This window comes from Trachemys scripta, chromosome 1 (genome assembly GCF_013100865.1).
Source record: "Trachemys scripta elegans isolate TJP31775 chromosome 1, CAS_Tse_1.0, whole genome shotgun sequence".
NCBI lineage: Eukaryota > Metazoa > Chordata > Testudines > Emydidae > Trachemys > Trachemys scripta.
Genome location: NC_048298.1, coordinates 332,246,709 through 332,274,061, shown reverse-complemented (window position 1 = coordinate 332,274,061; position 27,353 = coordinate 332,246,709). Strand labels below are relative to the sequence as shown.

Genomic DNA, 27,353 nt, shown 5'->3' with positions numbered 1-27,353 from the left:
AGGGATATGCCCTGTTCCACCCCCTTCCCCCAGGCTCCGTCCCTACCTCTCTCTACGGAGCTGTGTGCACGCTGCCACTCTTCCCCCTCCCTCTCGCTAGGGCCATCAGCTGATTGGCCAGGGACGGAGAGGAGGGGGGACAGGAAAGCACCACGCTGGGGGAAGAAGCGGGGGAGGGTGGAAGCTTGGCTGCCGCAGAACCAAGCTTCTGTCTCCTGCCCCCGCAGGGGAGAGCGGTGGGCAGGGGGGCTGAGTGGGGCTGGGGGCCGGGACCGCGGCAGGGAGCTGCGTGCCATTTAAAATCGGCTTGCGTGCCATGTTTGGCACGCGTGCCGTAGGTTGCCGACCCTTGGTCTAACTGTTCTTAAAAACCTCCAATGATGGGGATTCCAGTCTCCCTTGGAAGCCCATTCCAATGCTTAACTGTCCTTATAGTTAGAAAGGTTTTCCTACTAGCTAACCTAAATCTCCCTTGCTGCAGATTAAGCCCATTACTTTTTGTCCCACCTTTCAGTGAACATGGAGAACTATTGTTCAGCGTCCTCTTTATAGCAGCCCTTTAATGTGTTTCAGGATTGCGACCATGTCTCCCCTCAGTCGTCTTTTCTCAAGACTTAACATGCCCAGTTTTTTTAAACTTTCTTCACAGGTCAGATTTTTGTAAACCTTGTGTCATTTTTGTTGCTCTCCTGTGGACTCTGTCTGCATCTTTCTTAAAGTGTAGTGCCCAGAACTGGACACAATATGCCAGCTGAGGCCTCACCAGAGCCAAGGACAACAGGACAATTATCTCCCATGTCTTACATATGACACGTCTGATGATAAACCCCAGAATGATATTAGCTTTATTTTGCAACTGCATCACATTGTTAACTCATACAGAATGTGTGATCCACTATACCCCTGTAGCAGGATGGTCACCCGCTCCTGCCTTAAAAGGCTTAAAACAGCCCAGGGAGAGGGCTGTGTCAGGGAAGGAAAAGCGGGGCTGATTGGGGGAAGCAGCCTCAGCTGGGGGCCATGCCCCAATCAGGCCGAGGCTGGCTTAATGAGGGCCCAGCTGGCCCTTATAAGAGGGCTGGGGCCAGAAGTCAGGGACAGACTCTCTCTCTAGCTTTGAGAGGGAGGGACCTGGCTGCAGGGCGCTGAGAGAAGGTACCTGGAGTGGAGCAGGGCTGGGGGAAGGCCAAGGAATCTGGGGAGCTCTGGCCTGGAAACCCCCCAGGCTGCGGCCTAGTGGAAGGCCAATTAGGTACTGGGGTTGCAAGGGCAGCCCATGGGTAGACAGAGGCAGCAGGTCCAAACCCCCCTTGCCTATGATGAGTGACAATCATAGTGCAGTCTGCCCCAGTGAGCGGGGGCTAGATGGTGACTGGCAGTAGCCCATGACTGAGGTGAGGTAGGGATAGAGGATTGGGGATTCCCCTGGGTGGGGAGACCCTGAGACTGTGGGGGTATTGCCAGGGGCCACACCTCAAAAACAAGGGGCACCGGATCCTGGGAGGGACACGGGGGCCAGCGGCAGCGGGGCACCAGCCTGCAGAGGGCGCTCCAGAGGCTGGAAACGCTAATTCCCTGAGACGATCAGCAGGAGGTGCCGCAGCGGTGAGTGGCGCACCGCGGCAACCCTCCATATCCTTTTCAGCAGTGCTGCTGCCTAGCCAGTTATTCCCCCTTTTGTAGTTGTACATTTGAGTTTCCCTTCCTAACTGTAGTACTTTGCACTGTCTTTGTTGAATTTAATCTTGTTGGTTTCAGACCAAATCTCTAATTTGTCAAGGTCGTTTTGAATTCTAATCCCTTCAAGTTTGGAGTCATCCACATATTTTATAAGCATACTCTCCATGCCATTTTCAAGTTGTGAATGAAAATATTGAATTAGTACTAGACCCAGGAAAGACCACTGCAGGACCCCACTTCAGATGTCCCCCAGTCTGACAGGAAACAATTGATAACTGTTCTTGGAGTACAAGTCTTTCAACCAGTTGTGGACCCACTTTATAGTAGTTCCATCTAGACCACGTTTCCCTAGTTTGCTTATAAGAATGGCATGTAAGATTGTACCAGAAGACTTACTAAAATCAACATACATCACATCTACAGCTTCTCCACTATCCATTAGTCTAGTAATCTTGTCAAAGAAGGGAAATTAGTTTGGTTTTGCATGATTTGTTCTTGCCAAATCCAGGTTGGCTATTCCATATCACCGTGTTATCCTCTAGGAGCCTACAAACTGATTATTTTATAATTTGTTCCAGTGTCTTTCTAGGTATCAAAGTTGGGCTGATGGTCTATAAATCCCTGGATCCTCTTTGTTCGCGTTTGTAAAGATAGGGACTGTGTTTGCCCTTCCCCAGTCCCCTGGAATCTCTCCTGTCCTCCACGACTTCTCTAAGATAATTGCTAATGCTTCCAAGAGTTCTTCAGCTAGTTCTTTAAGTACCCTGCTGACTTGAATACATCTCACTTATCTAATATTCTTTACCCTGTTCTTTCCCTATTTTGGCTTGTGTTCCTTCCACCTTGTGGTTGTGTGGAGTAGCTGGTCATCATTAAGCTTGTTAGTGAAGATTGAAACAAATTAGGCATTGAACACCTCAGCCTTCTTGATGTCATCTGCTATTAGCTCTTCTTCCCCATTAAGCAGAAGATCTACACTTTCCTTCATCTTTCTCTTGCTCCTAAAGTATTTATAGAGCCTCGTTTTATTACTGTTCATGTCCCTTGCTAGGTGAAACTCATTTTGAGCCTTCACCTTTCTGATTTTTGTCCCTACATACTTGTGCTATTCTTTTGTACTCCTTCTTAGCAATGTGTCCATGTTTCCACTTTTAGTAGGATTCCTTTTTGATTTCCAGGTCATTAAAGAGCTCCTGGTGGAGCCTTATTGACCTCTAACTACTCTTATCTTTTCTTCTCACAGGCATGGTTTTGCTGTTGTGCTTTTAATATTCTCTCTTTGAGACACTGCCAGCTCTCCTGAACTTCTTGGCTCTCCCCTCCCACTCCACTACAGCAGAAGGGCTGAAACTTGATAGACCAGGGGTTCTCAAACTTCATCTCACCACGCCTCCCTTCTGACAACAAAAATTACTACATGACTCCAGGAGAGGGGACTGAAGCCTGAGCCCACCCAAGCCGGGGGGAGGGAGGGTAAAGCTGAAGCCCTTGGGCTTGGCCCTTGGCAGTGGGGCTTGGGCCCTGGGCCCCAGCAAGTTTAACACCAGCCCTGGCAACCTCATTAAAAAGGGGTATTGATCCACTTTGGGGGTCCAAGCCACAGTTTGATAACCGCTGTGATAGACCTTCCCTTCCCTTGCCCTTGGCATGAGGGCTGCCTGGCAAGTATCTCTGGCTCTCTAGACCTGTAGGCATCTCCAGCCCTACACTGTTGTGGGGGAAGTACATTATTTCTCTCCCTATGCCCACTGCCAGCTCTGAGTTCCCTGTTTGCTCCCCTGCCCCCTTCAGCTGCAAATATTTCCTCCTGGTGCATGGAGAGCTCAGACTGGCCCATCCCCAAGCACAGCCCTGTAAGAGCAGCGAAGGAGGAGCTGCCAGAACCCCGCAGAAGAGGGGAATCTGAGGTGCATGGAGCTATGAAACTGTTAGAGCTGTTTTAAAGTTGGGGGGAGGAATTGCAAACACTGTGCAATATTTTTTTTTCTTTTTCCATCCCGAAATTTGAAAAGTTTCAACCTGCTTTATAGTTGGTCAAAAATATAGGGAGACACCCCTCTTTCCCCACCCCCATGGTCAACAGTAGGGGGAGGGGAAATAGTTGAAATGTTAATAAATCCTTCCCATATATTTATCAAATTTCATCCAGCTCTAGAAACTGTGACACTTTTCTTTGTTTACTGGGCTTTTCAATGTCTAAAAATTAGGCCTGTGTGGAGAGATGGAAGCCATTTTGTTTTCAGCGTTGCTGCAGAATGAACAGAGAAGGCGCACACACTGCTCTCTCTTAAACTTACTCTTGTTCGTTCTTGTGGCATTTTCCCCCTCTTTGTCTAAATTGAGTGATTCTGACTGTAAGTAGATGGTGGTTCTTTGAGTATGGGAAAATATATAACAAGCTCCATCTTGAGGATAGATATGTTACTTCCCCTCCCCTCCCTTTATCCTAACCATCTTTACTTACTGTGTGTATTATGATGAATCTTGAGTTTTGATATTTGTCTTCTGGAAAAAAATAATAAAAATGGTATAAAAACCACACTCTAATGGAGAGTGCAATACATGTCCATATGGGTATCGCTACAGAAGTACATTGGTATCTTTGCCATTCATCAGCATCCCATGCACGCTTGATAAATTAGAGGAATATCAGCTTTTGTAAAGACAGGTATAACTGAGAAGGATCTAGAAATCTGGTGTCTCTCAATTTTGGGGGGCTTAATCTGAGGCCTGCTTTTAGGAGAATGGGCATTCAGCACTTTCTTAAAAACAGGCCTCTCTAACGTGTCTCAAGTTGGATACCCCAAACTGAGGCACTCCAGATCACTAGTTACTTTTGAAAACCTTAACCAAATTTGTTTCATGCAAGTAGGAATAGTTAAAAAACGGGGAGGATACAGGCTCTGTCATGGTACCAAATGTTATAATTGTCATGAGGAAATAACTTAGCACAAGATGTTGGAATGAGCGGACCAAGGCTAAACAAAGCTAATCCTAAACTGGTGTATTTATTATACTGTGTCTTTGTGTGCAAACAGGACTGGTGATGGCTTATGGAAAATAATAAATCTAGCCAAGGATTTATTTTAAATTCAAACTGTAAATGTTTCTCTGATACATGGGAATAAAATGGGAATCTTTTTTCAGCCTAGTAACAGAATATTGAATGTTTAGACAATAAATGGATGCAAGAAAAGAATCCTCTGGAATGCTGGAATTTTGGGTGATGTATTTTGGTTCTTAAAATAATACAGAATGGCCAGTGTTGGGCTGGCCATGATCCCTGCAGAGGGTTGTGTCACAGAGGAGCCTTCTTTTAGAACAAAGAATTTTTGATGTCCCTTGTTGTGCTTCTCCTTACAGTTGCCTCAGATCAGAACCGCTGGTGGTTTTTTTTTTTTTTTTTTTGCATGAGAAATAACTTATTGTAGAAAGAGGGTGAAATTCACCCCTGTGCAGAGGCCAGGACAAGGCCCCATGTACCAGCTAAGGCACATTTAAGCCCTTGAGATAGGATTAAATGGGGCAGATCTAGCCCTCCATAACTGTATGCTACATGCCCCCCTCATTGTCTGAGCCACAGAGGATATGGCTGCTACAACTGCTAGCTATTGGTGTTACTCCTTTAGCTCCAGCTGCCGAGACTCATGTTCTTAAATTTGGAGATCCTGGGTTCAATCCCCATTGATGACCAAGATGAGTCATTACTGGTTGACCTGCTGGGGCGGAGACCCCCTGTACAGGGCTCGTATGCTGCTTCCCTCGCTGTACATCAGTGCGGCTCCATTTCAGTTCGGCTCCACCGTGGGGAAGGGGTTCCTGAGACTAACCAGAGGAACCACTGCACATATGGGGTGTGAGTGCAGTTGTACTAGAACACTTTGGAACAGCGTCTAGTGTTCAGAGTTCCAAAGAGAGAGCTGTACAGAAGTTGTTTGCAGGGCACAACAGAAATTTTTATTGGTCATACAAAACCCAGGGGCCTCTGCTACATGTTCTTCATTGCCGTCTACCAGCACTTCATCATAAACTATTGACATATATGCAGCTATAGAGCACTCTCGGAATATTAAACAGTAACCATAGGAGGTGGAAGTGTAACACCAATAGACCCCGGTCGTCATTGAAACTGGGACCTCTGGAGCTAAATGCATGAGCCTTACTGCATGAGCTAAAAGCCCCATGGCTCTTAGCTAAGGCTGTAGAGCAAACTCATTAATCTCTCTCAAAGTGCTCTCAGTGCCACTAGATGGGACAGAGCACCACACCCAGGAGGTGTGTGGGTTACATAAATTCAAGGTCACAGTAGTGGCAGCCCTCATACTGCCACTCGTTCTTCTGGCAGCGCTGAATGGGGGAGGTTGACTAACAGGACAGCAATGGCTCTGCAGCATGTAGAAACCTCTCTCCAGGTACATCCTAGGCTGGAGCTCTTGCAGCTAGGGAAAGAGGCAGCATGACTGGCCAGAGAGGGGTAAGGGATGAAGAGTGGTTGCCTTCTGTGGCACTGTGTCCTTACTCTACAATATCCACTAACAGTGCTGGAAGATCATCCTGACTCTGTCGTTTTCCCCAGCTTTCTGTCTCGAAGTCCCTCTATTCATGCCTCCTTTTCCCCCATCTCTCCCTTGCATTCCCCATCCCTCATAGCATAGTAGGATCTGCCAGAAGGATCCTGTGCTGTTTCCCAATTGCTCATAGGGCTGGTAGGGAACCTAGGAGAATCTTTGCTACTTATTAATAAACATAAAAGCTTAAGTTTCAATCTAACTATCAAAAATGAATATGAAAACAGGAACTTTTGTCTCTGGAGTATTACAAAATGTTGCTTTAATATATTCACATTTCTAAATATTTTACAGAGCCTGAAGATGATGCTGTTGTACAAATCCTACAAGCCAGTTTCTTACAGAATTACTTTTAAAAACAGAACGATACAACTATTTGTAGTGTGTTACTTTTGACATTCAGTGGCTGGGAAAAAATGAGGCCCGTTGGGAGCAGAGCAACTCTTTAAATCTGAATTTCCTTACCTGGGTAGATTTCAGTTAGCTCTCCAGTGCTATTTGACCATTTGATCCTTATATGCTATAATGCACAACAGTTTGCACTGACATATGCATGGAGTCTTGGGGCTTGATCCAACTCCTATAGAAGTCAATTGAAAGATTCTCATTGACTTCAATAGGAGTTGGTCAGATTTTTGGTCCACATGTATTTCTTCAAATGGGGATGAATTTGATATTCTAGTACAGTATATGAAATATTTCTGTTTTTCCTTTTATATACTTCATGTATAAACATAATGGGCTGGGCCTAATTCTTTTTTCATGATCCCATACTTTTTTGGGGAGTCAACAGGACTACTGTTGTGAACAAGGATCTGAGACGTGGTGTATTCTTCTACACTTTGTCTATACTACCCAGCTTTTAGTGACCTGGCCGTGTCGACACAGCCGTGTTGCTAGAAGTCGGGCAGTGTAGCCGCTGTATGTTGGCTCATTTGCTGACAAAATACTTCCACCCCCAACGAGCAGCATTCGCATTGTCAGCAGGAGAGCGCTCCTGCCGACAAAGCGCTGTTCACACTGGCACTTTCCAGCAAAACTTTTGTCTTTGGGGGGGGGAGGGGTTAAAACCTCTGAACGACAAAAGATTTGCCGTTCAATTGCCAGTGTAGACATAGCCTCAGGCTATGTCTACACTAGAGAGTTTACAGTGGCACAGCTGTACTGATGCAGCTGTGCCACTGTTAGTTCTCCCATGTAGCCGCTCTATGCGGATGGGAGAGAGCTCTCCTGTCAACATAATTAAACCACCCCCAACGAGCGGCGGTAGCTGTGTTGGCGGGAGAAGCTCTCCCACCAACATGGCGCTGTGCACACTACCATGTATGCTGGTGTCATTTATGTCTCTCACGGGAGTGGGTTTTTTTTCCCCACACCCTTGAGCAATATACATTTTGCTGACAAGTGGTAGTGTAGACATGGCCTTAGACAAATTCTTCTGCTGTTTACCCTCCCTCTCCCCCCAGGGTAATTTATTGTCCTCTCATGGACACAGATGTAAATCAGGTGTTAATGACCTCAGCCATAGTGTAAATCTGGTGTGAGATCAGAATCAGGCCTTAAGAATCGAACAGTTTCAAAAGCGTCAGTGTTGGCCTAAAATGGAGCAGAGCAGATTTAAGTCAATAGTAAAACTTCTGTTGATTTTCATGGGAGCTGGGTTAGGCCAATGCTGCAGGCCTTTGAAAATCCCACCTTTGATTTACATTAGGGATATTTGGATTTTCTTCTCTTCTTCAGAGGAAGGTGCCCGACTCAAGCTACAATGTAGGGTACAAGTGAAGATGGACTTCTAGGATTCAGGCACTAGTATTAAACATGTTACATGACTAAGAAATTCTGCCTTGTTGATTATGGAGTTTTTGCCCTGGATTCAGAAGAACCTAAGAACGGCCATATTGGGTCAGACCAAAGGTCCATCTAGCCCAGTATCCTGTCTTCCGACAGTGGCGAATGCCAGGTGCCCCCGAGGGAATGAACAGAAAAGGTAATCATCAAGTGATCCTCCCCTGTCGCCCATTCCCAGCTTCTGGCAAACAGAGCCTAGGGACACCATCCCTGCCCATCCTGCCTAATAGCCATGGATGGACCTATCCTCCATGAATGTATCTAGTTCTTTTTTTAACACAGTCTGGCAAGAAGTTCCACAGGTTGACTGTGCGTTGTGTGGGGGGGAAAAAATACTTCCTTTTGTTTGTTTTAAACCTGCTGCCTATTAATTTCATTTGGTGACCCCCTAGTTCTTGTGTTATGAGAAGGAGTAAATAACACTTCCTTATTTACTTTCTCCACACTTTTTGCTTTGGTGCTTTGTAAGATAACAGCAATACTTGTTTTTCAACCTTTTAAGTATTTTTGTTTGTTTTGTTAAAGTAGGCCTTTGCCTTTTGTTTGGATTTTTCCAATTTAGCAACTGTCTGCAAGTGGACCCGATTTAAACGTTTTTGCAGATTTTGCAGGTAGGCATTTATTTTGATTATTTTTTTTTTAAATTGAGTGCCACTAGTGTGCCAAATTAAATGTTTTGGTAGTTGCATGTTTTGGCCTGTCATTACCTTAAAGAATGTTTTATTAGTAGACGCAGCCGGTGTCGCTTTCAGTGCCATTAGAATTAGAGGCATGAGAGTGTTCCACTTATGCCTACTGGTATTAACCAGTTTTTTAAACATTACTTTTAGAGTTCGATTGGTTTGTTTCACCATCCTAGATGACTGTGGTTTGTATGGCATGTGTAGTTTTTGCAGGACTTTCATTAATTTAAAGCAGTTCATAAAGAACTGTCCAGTAAAATGTGATTCCCATTGAGAGAAGACTTGCTTTACTAGGACCCTCGCTGTGGCTTTTGCAGTATTGGCCTTTTGAGGAAATGCCTTTACCCATTTTGAAAAAGAATTGACAACCACCAAGAGATATTGGTTGCCTTTTTGAGTCCTTGGCAAAGGACCTATGAAGTTTATACACCTGAGATTTAAAAAAAAAAATTCCATCTAGGACAATTACTGGAGGATAATTATTTTATTTTATACTTTTTTTTATATACTTCATGCATTGAAATCTAACTGTATGCAGTGTGTGTTAAATTGCTGTTTCTAAACCAATAAACATTTAGGTCTAATATTTACTGGTTGAAATTCATTCTTTAAGGGAGATTTTTTTTTAAATAACGTGTTTGCCAAAGAAATGAATTTCTTCACATTAAAACCAGATAAATATATATTGCACCCTATGGAGACATTCCTCCTCTCTGAGCTGAACTGTGTTACTCAGTGCAAATGTCTATCACATATTGTGATATAGGCATAATACACTGAGCTTCATGTGCGTAATCATGTCTCCCAGTAGTCGCTAGTCCCGTTGAATGCAACAGCCTGCTGCTAACTAATTGAGATCTCCTTTAACACAAGCGTTAGACACGGGTGGTTTTGGTACTGAAGATCCTTGGTTTGATCCTCACAAACAACCTTATTGCTTAGGCAGCTGTCATGAGCTCCATAGATCTGTGTGAAGTTACTGTTTTTTGAGATCACTAGTCTAATCCTGTTCACATTGGAATGAGTGGGAGATTTGCAATTGACTTCAAAGGGAGAAGGGCCAGACTTTGTTTTTCACTGGTCCTGGGTCATGTGCGTTCACTTCCCTTGAGTTTAGCTTTAGGAGTTGAACTGCCTCAAACCTGTTATGACAAAGCAAAACCCAAAACCAAAGAGATGGGTTTTGCTGAAGCATGCTGGTTTGGGAAGTTTTGCAAAGGTGTATGAGGAGTCACCCTGCCTGTCAGCTGTGATGAGATCCCCAAGCGCTGGTATACAAATGACCATTAAACCATGATCCGCAGCCTTGGCATGGGGAGTGAGAGGATTCTCCTTATCCAGAGGCACCAAAAAGCTGGCTTAGCATTTCAGTGAAAAGTTTGTAGTGCCCAAAAGAGTTTTGGCTGGTTTAAGTTCCACAAACCTTAAACTAGCAGTTTTACGTGATTCTCAGCTTCTGATGAGCAAGGTTTCACAGTTCTGCATGAGCGTGGAACAAGTGCAAAATGTGACATTCTCTTCTCGGTTACTTTGTGGCTGCAACCCCAAGAATGATGCTGGTGCAACTGAGAGCAGATTAAAAGCTGGTTTAAAATCCACAGTTAAATCAAAGCCAAGAATTTGACCTTTCATTTCTCCATGTTTTCAGTGTAGCACCTGATTTGATTTCTCATTAAGTCCGTGCGTGTGCTATGCTTTAAATTGCTGGCTAAACTTTTGTCTGCGGAAGCAACAAAATGCACCCAGTCCAATGATGATCACTGATAAAATTAATGCAACCGTTAGTATAATAAGCAAGTTAATTTTCTTTAGATCCTCTTTTTCACAGACTTCTGGTCTTATGTTGCTAATATAAATTTCTTCTTGGTACCCAAAGCTCTTGGAGTACTGGCATGTTATCTGCTCTACACCAGGGATCGCTACATTTTTCTTCTGGATCATAGATGAGAGCCAGACATTTCCACAGCAGCTGAGTGGGTTCCCAGCAAGATATAAGTTTTTAAGAGAGTTCTCTAATGCTAAAATGTTACTGCTCTGTAGATTACAAAAACTGTTTTTCCGTAGATCCAGAACTTCCAGCGAAGCGTCACTACCCCACTTGGGTAACCAGCTCAGCTGATTTTCAGACAGGTTTAAATGTTTAAGGTGATGAAAACGAGGCAGGTCGATATTTAAAACGGTCATGCCATTGCCATGTAAATTCAAATACTCAAGAGATGTCTCCAGTCCTGATAATGCGTTAGCCTCTATTTTCAGTCCTTTGTTCATGGAGAGCTCCAGGAGAATTAGTGAAGTCTTGTAAAAAGCATACACTGGTAAGTTCTTCAACATGTTGTCAGCTAGGTATAAGTACCTAAGAGCAGGGAAGTCAACGAATGATACACAACCATTCTCCTCGCCAGTAAGCCTTTGTTTAGCTAATCCTGAATACATGCTGCAAAAACTAATATTATTACTCTGGAGATTAAGCAATTTGATGCTGGGAAGGCTCGCAAAGATATCAAATTGCAGGGCCTGGAGATGATTGTTTTGAATGTAGAGCTCCTGTAAATTAGTCAATGTGCTGGCATCTAGTAAGAGATTCTGCAAAGCATTGAAGCTTAAATCAAGGATGGCTAGTGAGATCAATGCACTATCATAATTTACTGCAAACGTCTGGAGGCAATTTTTACTGAGATTAAGAAACCGAAGCGAGGACATTGACTCAAAGAACTCATTTGGGATGGCTTTGATCTCATTATAACTTAAGTCTAAATATAAAAGCTGGGATAGATACAGAGAACTTGTGTTTGTATCTTGCTTCTGATCCAGAAGATGAAAAGGAGCTTCCAGCCAGTCCCTTTCCATATAGTACACCTCATCGTGAGCAGAGTCTGCAGTAAACTGCATTAAATTCTTAGATAAGTTCAGATACGCCAGCTTGTTCACCTGGGGGAAAACTGGGAAGCGCAGTAGCTTGTTCTCACTAAGATCCAGCCACCTCAGGTTATACTCTTCCTTTGACTCTGTGGCATGAAAAGTTTCAATGCTGTTCCTACTGAGGTCGAGTATCTGGAGTTGTCTGAGGCTGAAATCTGAGATGCAAGTGATGGAGTTCATGGAGAGATTGAGCTTGGTGAGATGCACCAGAGTTTCAAAGGCACCTTCTTCTATTTCCATGATGATATTACTGTGGAGGTCAACCTCAACAAGAGCCGGAGACCCCTGAAACATCCTGTGTAATATCACGGTAATGCTGTTTTCTGCCAAGGAAAGATACTGAAGTGATGGTGCTTTGTGTATAAAATATTCAGCCATTCCATTGTAAAGTCTGTTGTGGGACAAGTCCAATGTTCTGATCTCTGGTAAAAGTCCAACTCCTGGTGTCCTATGCTGAGCCAACTCATCTAACTGGTTATTGGCTAAAATGACCTCAACCAGGCTTGTCATGTATGTGAAGACTCCGGGCTCAATGAAGCTTATTTGGTTGGATCTTAAATCCAAATGCTGGAGCGAGGTGTAAAATGTCAGGGGCTTCTCAGAGAGATTTCTTATCTCATTTCCAGACAAATCTATTTTATTTATGTTTGGATGGAGCTCTGGAGGGATTTGGTGAAGCTCTTTGCCATGACAAAATGCCTTCATCTTTACCTGCAGAAAAGAAAGAGAACAGGGAGTCCTGGTTACCACCTATGGGATGCTCAATGGCTTTTCATCAAGTATAAAGACAACATAATATTCAGAATCTGATTATATTCCTTTTCTTGGAGATTGGTCGTACTATGCTGTTCTCTATTCAGGTGACCAGAAGCCTGAATTTCTTCACAACGTAGGGTGGGTTTTCATTTCATTTCAATGGAGATACTCCTGCCTTATACTGCAATAAGAGTTCCCATGTAGGGAGTTATACTGGTATAACTACAGCAGTATCATTGTATCGGTATAATTATGTCAGTAAATTCCCCCACGTAGATTAGCCCTAAAAGAGAAAAGAATTGGGTTCTTTGATTTTTGAGATCTGGCATCATAAAAATTCAAGTTGGAGAGGCTCCATTATATCGTCTAGCCCATCATAAAGAATCTATGATCCTCTAGCCAGCACAGGATTAGTCCACTTTCTACCTTTCATCCAGTCTAGTTTTAAAAGTCCTGAGTGATGGGTCCAATCACTTCCCTTGAGACTATTCCATTGTCTATTAGACCTTGCACTCAAACACTTTTTCCTGATATTTATGCAGCCTAAACTTCCCTGCCATAATTTCATCCTTGCCCCATTGTACCTCATAATAAACCAGATTCTGCCACTTCGCCTTAAATTAATAAGTATTATTAATAATTAAAGTCTAAAATAAGTATTAATATCTATTACAAATAATTAAATTAATAATACTCCATAATTATCTCCATTGACTTCAGTGGGATTACTCTCAAAGTAAGGTACTACTCATTGAGAGGAAATAGATGGGAATCCAGCCCCAAATAAACAATCCCTCTTCTTATTTACACCCTTCAAATATTTGTAGACTGTGATCACATCTCCCTGTAACCATTGTTTAGCTAAGCAATACGTCTTTCAATCAGTGCCTCCGCTCCCAAAACATTGCAACAGCTCACCTCAGACTCCCTCCAGTTTATCCAGACCTCTGTCCATCTATGTTTATACTCTCTCCAAGGCAACAGCTTCTTTCTTTTGGCTCTGTGAGCAGTGCTGTGCACACTGTTCCGTGTGGAATAGAAGGAATGCAGCAGGGAAATGGCATGGGGGGGGATTCATACATGCTGCAGCTCTCACGGGTACAGCTCAGGGTGAAATTGTGATGCGTAAAGGGTGTGGCCTTTTACAGGCTGCTTTAACGCAGCTGGTAAATTAATACCCATACATCAAAGTCAATTTCTTCTCTTGGATGTGTGGGTCTGAATGCAGCTGATAGGGAGCTTCAAGTATGCATCCAAGGGCAAAATATGAACCATAATTTGCAAGGAATTTTGGGAGCATTGGGCTAAAAGGCCTAGTGTAAGGCACACACATTGTGCTGTTAAAATTAACATCCAGCAGCAAGATTGGAGCAGAGTCCAAAATGCTTGGTAAGCATCTAGGCTATCTAAATAGGTATCTATCTATTCACGTAGCTCATGGGATCCTCTGGGTCAAACTGCTTGCTGACTCCTTCTAATTATTCTTATATGGAGAACTAGTAGCTAACCGTCATAAAGCAAGGCTCTGTGTTAGCTCTTCAGAAGTTAAAACAAAAGACTCTCCTCCAAACATCTGTTTCACACAAGCAGGGAGGGGAGGGGGAATAAAGCCTCAGGGATGTTTACGAGAATCTGGGTAACATCCAGTGTTTTGTGAATCACTTGCGCATGTGAGGAATGGAGAGTGCACATTACCGGATGTGCGGCTTGTCATAAATATGCCAGACAAATGAAACCCCTCAGCCAGAGCTGGACTCCAGCTACACCCAGTCTGCTGCGCGGTGCTCCCCTCGTGGCAAAGCTCCCACGTGACTCGCATCTTGAAATTTGAACCCCAAGTCCACCCAGAGCAGCTAAATCCCCAGTAAGGAGAAAGGGAGTTGCATCCTGGCTTCTCTGAGCCATTAGCACCTTCCCACTGAGACTTTAGAGTGGCTCACTTGAGCTGAAAGGTGACCAGAGGCCCAACGAATCTAGCAGGGGGCAGGGAGGAGGCCTTATTCAGTCAGCTAAGAAGATGTGGGGAGTGGGAAGAAGAAAACTCAGGAGCCAGAAAGAAGCAGCATTTGCATCAGCACAAGAAATGACAAACTCCCTCCCTCGTGTAGGGCCTGATCCTGTCAGGAGCTGAGCACCCTCCGCTCCCAATGCAGCACTCACCACCACAATGAAGGCCTGATCCAATTCACTTTGACATCAAGGAGAGCCCTTTCCATTAACTGCAGTGGGAACTGGGTCAGGCCCAGCCTGCTCGGTACCTTTCAAGATTGGGCCGTTAGTCCAGCCTGTCAACCCTGCAGCCCCTAAACCGGGTTGATGATCAAGTCCACACCTGCCATGGTTCTGCTGCTCTTTACAATAACTTCGTTTTCCTCTGTAGATTTCACTTTTCTCTCTCGATCACTCCTTCATCTGCGCCCCTTCTCTCTACCTGCTGTCCTTTCCCCCTCGCCTCATCTCCGCTCTCCCTGTCCCTTCCCTCAGCCCTTGAACTGGATGTGTATCCTGCCCCTGCTGCACCCCCATTTCTCTTCCCTGCTACACAGAAAAGGTGCAATAAAAGGGGGGAAATCTGTGGGTAGGAGTGAGGACGGAGCATCAGTTCTCATCATACCCTTGCTTTTCCTACCCCTGTGGGCTTTCGTTAAACTCACGAGCCAACTGCATGAGCATTAGCAAAGCTGTCCTCTTCTGGGCTCGCATTCCTTCCTCCTCAGCTCTGGCAGCTGTTCGTATTAAAGTGCAGTGGCCTGCAGTGCTAAGAGTGGGAACGCCTCTTGCTGCTTTCAGCATCTGCTCCGCATAGAAAAGGAGGTTATTAGATCAAAATGGGCCCAACCGCTCTGAAGTACGGGGAAGTTTGGATTCTGAATCCAAACTCTGCCACTCAACTGTAGCTGGTAATTTTCGGGGATGGAGCCAGCAGCCGCCCTCTCTTTAGCAAAACTAAAACCAGGATGGTTTGGATCTAGGTCCCATCGCATCCTAAACGCCAACGTTTGGGTGTTGGAACACAAGGCTTTGGGCTAGATCCTCAGCTTGTGTAGACTGGTGCTGATTTACAGCAGCTGAGAATCTGGCCCTTTGTCTCTTCTCTGCAATGGCCAAAGAGGGGATTTGGGGGGGTTGACTTTGAAAAAACTCATTAACCGACTTGTGATGTTGCCAAACTAAAACCAGTCGTGATTCAGAGCTGGGTCCAGTTTTATGAACCATCGGTCTTCAGGATGGGCTGGATAAAAGATTCCAGCTCTGGCCTTCCTCTAGTCTAAAGATGTCATCCCAGGAAGAGTGATGTGTGAAACAATGCCATTGCAGTGAAACATCCCATTCTGAAATAACAGGGAATGCCAATGGCTCTCGCTATCAAAATTAACCTGGGCTGAACTGTGTTAGAATTTGCACCCTGTCTTATCTCCCTGGGCCAGATTCTCAGCCAATGCAGACCTATATAACTCCATTGAGCTTAACGGGGCGGTGTCAATTAACACAAGAGGAGAACCTGGCTCTGGGACTCCAGAGTGTTTTGTCAGCCTCAAATGTTTCCCAGTTGCACTAAACAGCTCAAAACTTTTTTGGACTCTTTCTTTGCCTATGCAGCTGAATGCAGTTGACAGTGGGGTTGCGGAAATCAGCCAATATTTACTTCTCAAGGAATCAGCTTGATCTACAACTTATCCAAACAAGGGCAGGGGGTAAGCCCTTATTAGATTTACGGTGTGTTTCATCCTGAGTTCGCATGTCTGGGATGCCTGGGCCCAAAAGTGTCATGTTTACAGTGGTTTCATCATTTCTTCCTCTCCGGCCAATAAGCGAGAGATCCAGCCACCTTCCCAAGTTCTTTTTGTATGCTAGACCCTAATTTCCCTGAATTCAGGAAGTGCATTAGTACAGCAGGAAAGGAATGAGTCCCATAAGGGAGATCTGCACAGCCAGCAAATTATTCTTTTCCCTAGTTTGGAAATTCTTGGGGATTTGTGCTGAACAGCTTCAACATTTAAAGAAGTAGATGAGTATTTTTAAACTCCCCTTTACTGTCAGCTGTATCTGGATAAAGGGAAGGAAGGAGAGGAGAACCAGTTCATCTGTGAATAACATGAATAAGGTGTTTTTTAAAAAAAAAGCTGTGGGACAAATCGCACTTTGGAGACAGAGGTTTTGTCTCTAAGTGGGCCTGATTCTGATCTCACACCCAGCATAAATCAGGAACAACTCCACTGAAGTCCGTGTTAAACCAGTGTAAGCGAGGGGAGAATGGGGCTCACTGTCACTATAGGGGGAGCAGTGGGGTTCGTTCATGTCACAGAAGAAGTTCCTTTTTTAAGAAAGTATCGCCTTCTGTGTAAGACACTGGAATGGGACTCAGGAGATATGGGATCTTCCTGGCTCTGCCACAGACATCCTGTGTGGCTCTGGGCAAGTCCATTAATATTTCTGTGCCTCCGTTCCCTACCAATAAAATGGGGATAATAATCCTTCCTTTCTCCCACCTTATGCTTGTCTTGCCCACGTAAGGTCTGTCTGCACAGCAGCTGAGAGGCGTAATTCCAGTTCTGCTAGAGATACATGTGCTGGCTCTGTGCGAGTGTAACCCACACACCTCCTGGGTGTGGTGTTCTGTTCCCGTCTGGTGGCACCGAGACCACTTAGAGACTGCTACATACATGTGGCATTTAGCTCATGCTGTAGTGGCTCATGCATTTAGCTTCCCAGGTTCAATCCTGCCCTCTGACAACTAGGGTCTGTTGGCCTTACATGAGCTAGTGCGCTAAAAAAGAGCAGTGCGGTTGTGGAGGCACGGGCAGCAGCACAGGATTGCACATGGGTGGCTAGCCCAGGCCCCTCAGCCACATTGCTATTTTTAGCCCACTAGCTTGAGCAGAAGTAGCACATGTACTTCTACCCAAGCTGGGAATCACATCTCCCAGCTGCTGTGCAGACAGACCCTTAGATTGTAAGCTCTTTGCAGCAGAGACTGTCAGTTACTATATGTTTGTGCAGCACCTGTATCATCGGGGTCCCAGTCTCATTTAGGGCCTCTGGGTGCTACTAGAATGCTACTGCTAATAATTAAGGAGACGTGAAAGAGGAGATGTCTCCTCCTTGGGGAATCTCTTACCATTTCACAGGATGACTCTTCCAAGGGCCGATGGCTTGAGATCCCTCCGTTCGCTGCCAGGAAGAGTAAAAAATACAGTTTCATGGCTCTGCAGGGAAAAGCAAAGATGGGTTCAAGATAAACCTGGTGTTAAGTCCATGCAGCCACTGGACAGCAGGGTCCGCACCAGCGATTGGCACTGGGACTTGCATACATAATAGAATAGCAAAGCCCTCTGGCCCATTCCAGCAGAGAAGGGAGTGTTATGAAGTAGGAGAGATGGCAGGAAAGCTCGAAGACTGAACGTTTCTATGGCTTGCCCATTGTGCTGCATATCTTAGAGCAGGGGTGGCCAACCTGTGGCTCCGGAGCCACATGCAGTTCTTCAGAAGTTAATATGCGGCTCCTTGTATAGGCACCGACTCCGGGGCTGGAGCTACAGGCGCCAACTTTCCAATATGTCACTGCTCAACCCCTGGCTCCGCCACAGGCCCTGCCCTTACTCCACCCCTTCCCGCCCTCTCCCCTGAGCCGGCCGTGCTCTCGCTCCTCCCCCTTCCCCCGAGCCTCCTGTACGCCATGAAACAGCTGATCGGGAGGTGCAGGGAGGGAGGGGGAGGCACTGATCATTGGGGCTGCTGGTGGGTGGGAGGCGCTGAGAGCGGGGAGGAGGGAGCAGATGGGGGGCTGCTGACGTATTACTGTGGCTCTTTGGCAAGGTACCTTGGTAAATTCTGGCTCCTTCTCAGGCTCAGGTTGGCCACCCCCGTCTTAGACTGTTGGCCAGATTTTCAAACACCATAGCACCCGCTAGCTCCCACTTACGCACCTTACGCGAGTGACCAGGCTGTCAAAAGTGCTTCGCATTCAGTAGCTCTCTTGTTCTCAAGGCAGCTAGTGGATGATCATTGCCCTAGTAAACCTGGCCCTATCACGCCTTTGTCTTCACCTGCGCACACTGGTGGTGCTCAACAAATGACATGATTATAATAGTCTCCACTTTTATAGCACATCTCATCCCAGGACCTGGAAGAGCTTTACAAACATTTTAATAAAGTCACACAAGACCCTGGCAAGGTACCATACAATCATAGGGCCAGAGGGGACCATCAGACCATGTAGTCTGACTTGTATATCACAGGTCACCAACACCACCCGGTGCCCGCACAATAACCCAGCAACTGAAATAAGACCACAGGAGACTAGACTATTATGTGCCACAGGCAGAGAATAGGAGGGACCGTGTTGCACCAGTGGCTGAGGCCCCCACAAAGGCAGAGAAATGAGTCTGTGAAATATACCCAGATAGTCCTGGCAAGTGACCCACAACCACATGCCAATCGACCCAGGGAAAGCTTCCTTCCTGACCCCATATATGACAATCAGTTCGACCCTGAGCATGTGAGCAAGAATCAGCCAGCCAAGCACCTGTGAGAGAGAATGCTCTGATCTCAAAGAACACGTCCTTATTACAGCCTCTGTCATAAACATGACAACTCTTTCAGCAAATTCCTCCCTTCTTGAGTTTCTCGAGGCTGAACAGGTGGAGTCATTCATAGATGATGGAACTCCCTTAGCTGAATCAGTGTTTAAAGGATATATTGGCTAACAGGCAAACTGTCTTTGGTGCATCAGTGCAAAGTGGCTCTGGTTGCCAGACGCAGAGTGGTGCAAACAGGTGCACTAGGACAAGGGTTTTCAAACTTTTTCTTTTTGAGGTCCCCACCCCATGCTATAAAATCACCAGGGCCCAGCGGGGATAGGTTCAGGGCTTTTAGCTTCAGCCCTGCAGGGGGGCACTAGGACTTGAGGCTTTAGACCCGGGCGGGTGCTGGAGGTTCAGGGTGCTGGGCTTCAGCCCCACAGCTCTGCTCCTGGTTTCAGCCCCACAGGGGCACCAGGGCTTGGGGCACCAGGCTTCAGCTATGTGGTCCCATGGTCCCGTGAGGGGCCGCGGACCCTTGGTTGAGAACCACTGCACTAAGATGTGAGGCCTGTGAGCTCCCTGGGGAAGTTCTAGCTAACTCCGCCAGAAATCCTCTTTTGGGCTCTAGCCCCCAGCCAGTACAAATCACTTCCCTTTGGAGCATGACATTCACAGTTTTGTTTGCTTGTTCTCTTTGCCACAGCATTGCCCCATAGTTTGGCTTGATTTTTTATACCAATCCCTAGGCTTCCTGTGAGTGCAACTTTGCACGTCCCTCACAACATGAGCAAACAGCAAGGATGGCTCCAGGAAACAGATCCTGGGAAGTTCAGGCCACCTATGACTTGCTCTGTTTTTAGAGCACATTTTCTTCATTCCAGTTGAGTCTGGTGGGGGTGGGGTGGATAGCTGGGAGCGGTAATACCGGTGGGTTTTATTTTAGGCTTGAACACTGCACTGTGATCAAAGGTTCTTAATGTCCTCGGGTGCCTCAGTCTCCCTATCTTTAAAATAGGGACAGTATTTCCACGGGTTTTATGAAGCTTTTACTACTGTTGGCAAAGTGCTCCCAAACGCGCCAATGGCAGGTGCTGCTGGCAGAGTGCGCTCCATGAATTCTCTGGAATTCTCCCCGCTCCGTTCAAAGGAGCCCAAATGTGTTGACCTTCAGAACATGCTGCAGGACTCATCTGTGGGGTTGTTTTGGAGTAAGAGTCAAGGGGGAGAGGGGATTATCTGGGGGATCACAGGGTATTAGCTAGTTGGACCTGAAAGGGGAAGAAAGTCTGACATGCATATTTATGATTTGTGATCTTTAAATAAGGGCAAGGCACTCAGAGCTTTGCCTGGGCATCTTTCATATCTAAAAAAATAAAATAAATAATCTTTGCTGGATACTGCCCAACATAGGGCAGTTCTCTATGTATCCTGGGGTCCAGCTCCAAACAGTGCAGCCCTGAGTATTTCCTGTCTGCCGTGGACTCCAGCCATTAAACTAGTGCTGCAGGAGAATTTTACTCGGGTGCTTTCAGTAATAATATTTTGCACTTAAAAAGGACGTTGCAAATTCAAAGATCTCAAAGTGCTTTGCAAACTGTAATGAATCACTGCCCTGAACCCAACTGGGAGACTGGACTCTTCCTCCCCTGGTAAAAAGAGGCACAGAGTGGCTAAGTGACTTGCTGAGGGACCTTGGGTAAATCAGTGGCAGAACAAAAACAATGAGGAGTCCGGTGGCACCTTAAAGATTAACAAATTTATTTGGCCATAAGCTTTCGTGGGTAAAAAATTATGCAAAAAAAAGATGTATCTGAAGAAGTGGGTTTTTTTACCCATGAAAGCTTATGCCCAAATAAATCTGTTAGTCTTAAAGTGCCACCAGATTCCTCGTTGTTTTTGTGGATACAGACTAACACAGCTACCCCCTGATACTATCCATCCTACGTATTTCTAAGGTGCCTACCACATTGGTATCCAAGTGCAGTAGAATCCATTGCTAGTCTCCTGCTCTAACCGCTAGACCACACAGACGCTATCGATTTCAGGGTAGCTAATTGGACAGAATGGTATCAGATCCTCTCTTTCATGAACAACAAATAGATCTGAAGATTCTATTCCTTTGGGTCACTTTCAGTTCAAGTGCTTGGAGCTTTCTCCTGCTTTGCATAGTTTGCATCAGTCCAGCTCCTTTGTTTTCTGACTCCACTGCCTGGTAAATAAGTAGGGGAGGCATAGGCATCACAGGCTCTGTGGGGAGTCTGCCAGAGTGGGCCGAAGACCCACACGGTGCTGCAGCCACCAACAAAACCTGGCCACCTACATCTGAGCTGATGGCTCTGACACCCCAGGATTTTCAAAAGTAACTTGGGAGTAGCTGAAACAGTAACTTGCTATAAAGGGAGCTGTTGTTATCACAATGCGATGCAGGCAGTTTCATTTACCATCCCAGCGTGCTCCCATTATAGTGAAATCCCCACTGTTTTCAGAGGGAACAGGGTTGGGCCTCAAAGCATCTTTAATGTTACAACTTTCCGCCTAGACTTCGTATCATCCCAGTTCCCTGCTCCACAGTTGGACAATGAATGAATTTTGGAGACTAAGATTCACCCCCTCCCACCTCATGCCAAACCTTAGGAACTGGGCCAGCATGTCTAATCAGATGAAACAGACAAAGTGCAGGAGAAAAGAAGTGCCATTATCTCCATTTCACAGATAGGAAAACTGAGGCATATAGTCACTGGTTCACCCAAGGACATACAGGAACTGGGAATTAAACTTAGCTCTCCAGAGTCCCAGTCTGTTGCCTTAACCACAAGCTCAGTGATCCTCTTTTTTTGGCATGAAACAGTCAACATTAATACAGGTTAAATGTTGTCATTTGCATTGAACAATGACAACAACAAACTCCCAATTCCCCCAAGATTAGATTTCTGTAATATAGACCATTATTATTACTATTTTTTCTCATCCAAACTAAAGAAAAGAGAAGCAAAGCCGCAATGTGTGTTCCTTTAACATATGTAAGACACACACCAAATACTCAGAGGGCCATGTACCCCCAGGCGCCTTAGTGCTATGGATTATTGCATTTGCTGTTTTTAAGAACAGAGTGAATCTATTGCATTTACCTAGTTTCATGTGTCAGTTATTTGCATTCCCACCCTCTGCTATAAAAAAAAAAATCTTATCCATCTCTCCAGCGTTTAGTCAGCCCTAGCACAGATTAGATCACCCTTGTTTTCACTCTCGCCCATTCAGAACATGGAGTAGTTTCACTGGTAACTTTGCAGCCTGAGATGAAACTGAGACATTTTAAGGGAAATATCCTTATTTGGGACAGTGTCTGCTTTAAATTATGACCCTTGTCTCTCTTCTGACTCCTCTCCTGGTTGTTCGTTGGGTCCTAGCAACCACAGTGTTAAGAAGTAAATTAGCTACTCTGGGACTCATCCTGAAATGCTTACTTGGGGAAAGCACATATTGAGAAATACAGGGGTTTTGACTGAGCAAGGCTTTCAGGTTTGGGCCCCGTGTTTGCCCAGAGAAATATTTGACTTCTCTTTGTAGATGTCATTGCTTGACTCTGTGTATGGATCAGTCAGTATGTTTACTTTAGGGTTTTGTGTCTGTGAGTTACATTCCTGAAGAGCTGTAAAGGAGCCACAGAGCGTGTGATAGGCCACCTCAAAGTCCCTGAATCACTATCTTACCAAATAAATGGCGATGTCAGGGTTATAAATGAAAAGATACAGTACTGATGCAAGTGAAACCCTTGATCCTGGAACCCTTACTCACTGGAGTCATCCTTCCTCACACGAATCGGCTTATTGATTGATTTGTCCAGAGGGCCCTGATATCACTCTGAAGTAAATGGGAGTTCATTGTTGGCTAGGATACACCCTAGATGATTTATTGGTGTAGATTTAAATGGGACTACTCATGTGAGTAAGGGTGACTAAAGATTGCTGGGGTTGGCCCTGCTGCATCTAGACACACGGTTTGATTTCTGTGGCCACTTATTGTTCTGCCTGCCTGACCTTCAAGTAAATATTTTCATTTCAAAAGAAGATTTTACATCTAACATTAAGATATGATGGTGATTTCAGATTTACCGCAAGTTAATTTATGGATTATTTCATTCTGCCCCCTAGGGTTGGACCAATACTTGTCTTCCAGGTGCCTTTTCCTACTTAAAACCCCACTTCTGCAAATTCCTTCCTATGCTAATTTCACCATTGTGGTCTCCAAAAACTCACATCTGAATGTTACTCTATATTTTTTCTGTGGTGAAAGGGCTTCCTTTGGAGTAGGACTTTTGGTGTTTTGTTTGTTTTTTGTAAGGCACCCTGAGAAGGAAAGGCATAAGCACCAAAGAGAGGAGAGGGATTATTTAGTGTGGCACGCAGGGGTATGATTAGGAATAATGAACAGAGAAAGAGAAAATCACGTCTAACTGGAAAACTTCCTATCCGTGAGATGTATTCTGCTGTGGAAACAACTCCCCAGAGAAGCGGTGTGAGCCTCACTCCATGTGACTTTTAGCACTAGACTGGAAAAGAGACTAGAAAACGGGCTATCAGAAATGATTAGGGCTGCTTGGGAAAATATTTTTTTCCTGTGAAAAAGTTTACAAAAAATGAATATTTCTCATTTTCATAGAATCAGAGAAGATTAGGGTTGGAAGAGACTTCAGGAGATCATCTAGTCCAACCCCCTGCTCAAAGCAGGACCAACCCCATCTAAATCATCCCTTTATGATTTATCCCATCATCATCAAATTAAAATTGTACAGGTATTTATTGAAAAACACCAAACACAGATTTTATTTAGTGTTTTGCAAATAAAAAAATTGGGGGGGGGGTTGAGAAAAACCTGAAATTATTTTACAGAAACAGATTCATGAAAGCTTCCCTTTTGTCAAAAAGTCATTTTTGCCCTTCCAAAAAAAAAAGTTTTAAAGCAAAGTTTTTAACCAGCTCTTGGAATGATCCTGGAAGGCGGACTAATGGAGCTTTCCCAACGCAAACTGCAGTGAACTGTCTGGCGTGTGAATTCCGCCATTGGCGCATAAGATAGGACAATGCTCTGAGCAAGTGAAAATTCACATTGCCTGCGCACTGGATGTAGCAGGATTCGACTGTCACGCTTGTAGGAAATTTGGATTCATAATCAGAGGTGAACCAACCATTGTGGGAAAGACTATGAAATCTGCTCAGCGATTTGCCTATTCCTAGAACGGATTTCAAACCAAACTGTTTTAAAGATTCTGAAACATTTCAGTAACCTCCCTCTGCCATTATTTTTGTGAATATTTGCTCTTCTGGAATTTAGTTGCAATGACACTTAGCAATTGATATCTTTAAAGTGCTGTAGAGACATTAGCAAGTTATATCTCGAGGATCCCAGTAATGTAAGGTAAATATTAGCCTCATTTTACAGATTGGGAAACTGAGGCAGCGAGATCAAGTGCTCACTCTCATAAGGGGCTGAGAGCCCTCAAATCCCGATGAAGTCAATGGAAGTTGAGAGCACCTGTGACCTTGTGAAATCAGGTTCTACGTGATTATCCCAAGGCCACAGCACAAATCACTGCCTACTGCAGCTGTCAGTGAACTCAACTGGGTTTTGCCAGTGACATCAGTGGGAGCAGAATCAGGCATGTGGTGTCAGTGCTGGGGTTAGAACTCAGCAGTTCATCGCTCAGAGTTGTGTATTCAGATACTCCTTTCTTTCAAAGGCCATTCTCATGGTCTTCTCCCAGCATGACCCGGAGTAGGAAGTAGCAGAAATCCCTAGAAGCTGGTTCTCATGAGACTTCCAGTGATCTGTTGCACATCTTCAAGGGTTTTGGAGAAACATTAATACTTCTGGGTGGTTATGTGAATCAAACCTCCAGCTCTTTGGAGTTTGTCCATCACTGGTTTAATTGCTCTCTAATGCAGCACCCTCGGCAGTCCTTTCTGTGCAGGGTCTGTCTGTAGATGGTTGGGTTCTGCTCAGAGCTGGACAGAGTGGTATCAGACCCTCTCTTTCATGAACAACAAATAGACCTGAAGATTCTATTCCTTTGGGTCACTTTCAGTTCAAGTACCAGGAACATTACCTTAGAGAAGTGAAAAAACTGTCTGTCTGTCAAGAAATGATTCTCCAAGGGGAGAATCAAGGGGGGAGTGAACCACAGACCTGCTAGCCCTGTTCTCTGCCCCAGCACTCGACTAATCTCCCATGGGAAGCTCTGCACCCGTTTATCCTCTTCTCTCCTGCCCTCTCCCCCCAGTCCTCTTCCCTTTTAGCTGTTCCTTCCTAAGTAACCTCCCCCACCACCGGAAAAAGCTTGTTATACCCCTTTCCCTCCCTATGTCTGTCTTATCTATTTAGATTGTGAGGTCTTCAGGGCAGGGCCTTCTAGTGCTCTGAGTATGTACAGTGCCTAGCACAATGGTTGGCTCTGTGGCTCTATCATAAATATAACTATGAATATAATCTCTAGTTGTGTATCAATAAAGATGGATGATACAGAGAGTATGGACCTTTGACCAAAGGTGGTGGTATTATTATTATTATTATTATTTATTTAGTTATTATTCCAAGTGAATTCAATCTTTAAAGAAAAATTCAGGCAGATGTATGTGTTCTGTAATCCCAGAGGAGATCAAATGAGACCAGGAAATTAATTTCAACTACCTCTGCCTGGGACGGTGTCCAGTAACCCTCTTGTGAATAATGTGTCATTCTTCAGGTAAAAAGCCAAAATATTAGATCTACTCACCAAGCCATAACCCTTTGCTTAAAAAACAAATCGAACTGGTAAGTAAATAACAGAGAGATTTCATAATATTAAGATAACTGAAACCCCCTTTTCAATTAAAAAAAAAGCGTTTCCTGTTTTGATTAACCTGGACCTTTGTTTAGGAGACATATTTTTATGAATGAGGCTGCAGTGTTTGGCTCTCGCAGTATTTTCTTTGAGAGAGAAGTTGGGTGAGGTAATATCTTTTTATTGGACCAACTTCACCTCACACACCTTCTTTCTCTCATATCCTTGGACCAACATGGCTACAACAACACTGCGAAGAGTATTTTCTTAGGTTTTTCTACATAGGCATTTGCATTGCCTCTGCAGCATCATGTGAACCCTGGCACGGGATTAAGAGGAAGGAAGATTTTGAAAAGGAATATTTGGCATTGATGTATTCATATTTTCAAGCCATTGTTCAAATGTTAATCAAGAATCATAACCTCCCGGGGAGATTGTCAGCATAAACCTTTTGTTTGTCTACAGTGGCTTCTGAGCTACCAGTTTCTGTCTACGCGGACGGTTACCACTGTGTGGGAAGTTTAAAGGTTGCTTTTTAATAGCAGTGATTAAAGGTAAATGAAATACTGCTAGCCCCATCTTACAGAGGGGTTAAATGCTTTGCCCAAGGCTGGGTAGTGAGTCAGGACAAGAGCTAGGATACTCATGGTGCCTGGCTCCTGTCCCTGCACTCAAGACCAGAACTGTGAGCCAGGAGACTTTCTATAGGATTAGTTTATGTACCTATATTGCAGAAGCCCCCAATTTGTACCAAGCACCATGCAAACATGCTGTCCTTGCCCCCAAAGATTTCAGTAAGTCTCACTACTATTTTCATTAGTAGTGAAAACACAGAGGAAACATCCCAATAGTTTTGTTGTAAAACTTCCCAGTGCCTCCTTAACTTAAATGATCCAAGCCACTGTAATAGGCTCCCCAATGAATTAGCCATACAGCTGTATGGGACGTGCCTACTGTGGTACATTTGATCGGTTATTCAGCCCATTCATAAACACAAATCTGTTTCATTTACCTTCATCCTCGGTGGTATATTTTTTTAAAAGGCTGCAGCTCCACGTTACTGAATCCCCACTTTCTCCTGTAGTCGGAGAAACGTTTGGCTCAGCTTTCCAGCAGCATCAAAGTTTAACTCGTTGCTCTACGTACCTGCTGTTCGGATGAAGGAGGAGGCTTCCCTTCTGCTTGCAGCGTTCGTCTCCCAGGCTCTCCCGACAGCCCTCCAGTGAAAGTTGAGGAAGGGCTTCCTTGGGGAAGTCGCAGCTCTGCTACATGCCAACTGACTAAAAACTTTGAGAACTCAGACAGAAGTTTAAGTCACTGAGAAAAAAAAAATACTCCCAATAGACTGGCCCTTGAATTCATTGCTCAGCAGTCATCAGTTCTAACATATTTCCAAGCTCCCATAAGCATGTGAATATAGACCTCAGTAATAGTTATTAAATGCGAGTCCTCTGCTCTTTTTTTTTGTTTTCCATTTCACTTGTTTAACCTAGGCTTATTTCCTGGAGGTTCTCAGCTGATAATAACGCCCCTCTCATATTGACACATTGAAGCATTC

General features: G+C 44.8%; 1 protein-coding gene across 2 annotated transcripts; it reads right to left on the bottom strand.

Annotated features, from left to right (window-relative positions):
- Positions 1–9,248: 9,248 nt before the first annotated feature.
- On the bottom strand, positions 9,249–27,103 carry LRRC32 (leucine rich repeat containing 32). 2 transcript variants are annotated; one of them, XM_034759138.1, is made up of 3 exons: positions 26,942–27,103; positions 17,574–17,661; positions 9,249–12,409 (listed from the first exon to the last, which is right to left on the bottom strand). In XM_034759138.1, the coding sequence occupies exons 2-3, from the start codon at positions 17,655–17,657 to the stop codon at positions 10,469–10,471; spliced, it is 2,025 nt and encodes a 674-aa protein (XP_034615029.1). In that variant the 5' UTR covers positions 17,658–17,661; positions 26,942–27,103; the 3' UTR covers positions 9,249–10,468. The 2 variants fall into 2 exon arrangements, with proteins under 2 accessions (XP_034615029.1, XP_034615031.1); XM_034759140.1 differs by lacking the exon at positions 26,942–27,103 and adding an exon at positions 26,808–26,926.
- Between the last annotated feature and the right edge of the window lie 250 nt (positions 27,104–27,353).

Bases quoted from the DNA above. Each gene is read 5' to 3' on its own strand.
- LRRC32 (XM_034759138.1), bottom strand. From the start codon at position 17,657: ATGAAACTGTATTTTTTACTCTTCCTGGCAGCGAACGGAGGGATCTCA. The intron at 12,410-17,573 runs GTAAGAGATTCC...TCTTTTCTGCAG, and splicing joins AAGAGTCATCCTGTGAAATG to GTAAAGATGAAGGCATTTTG.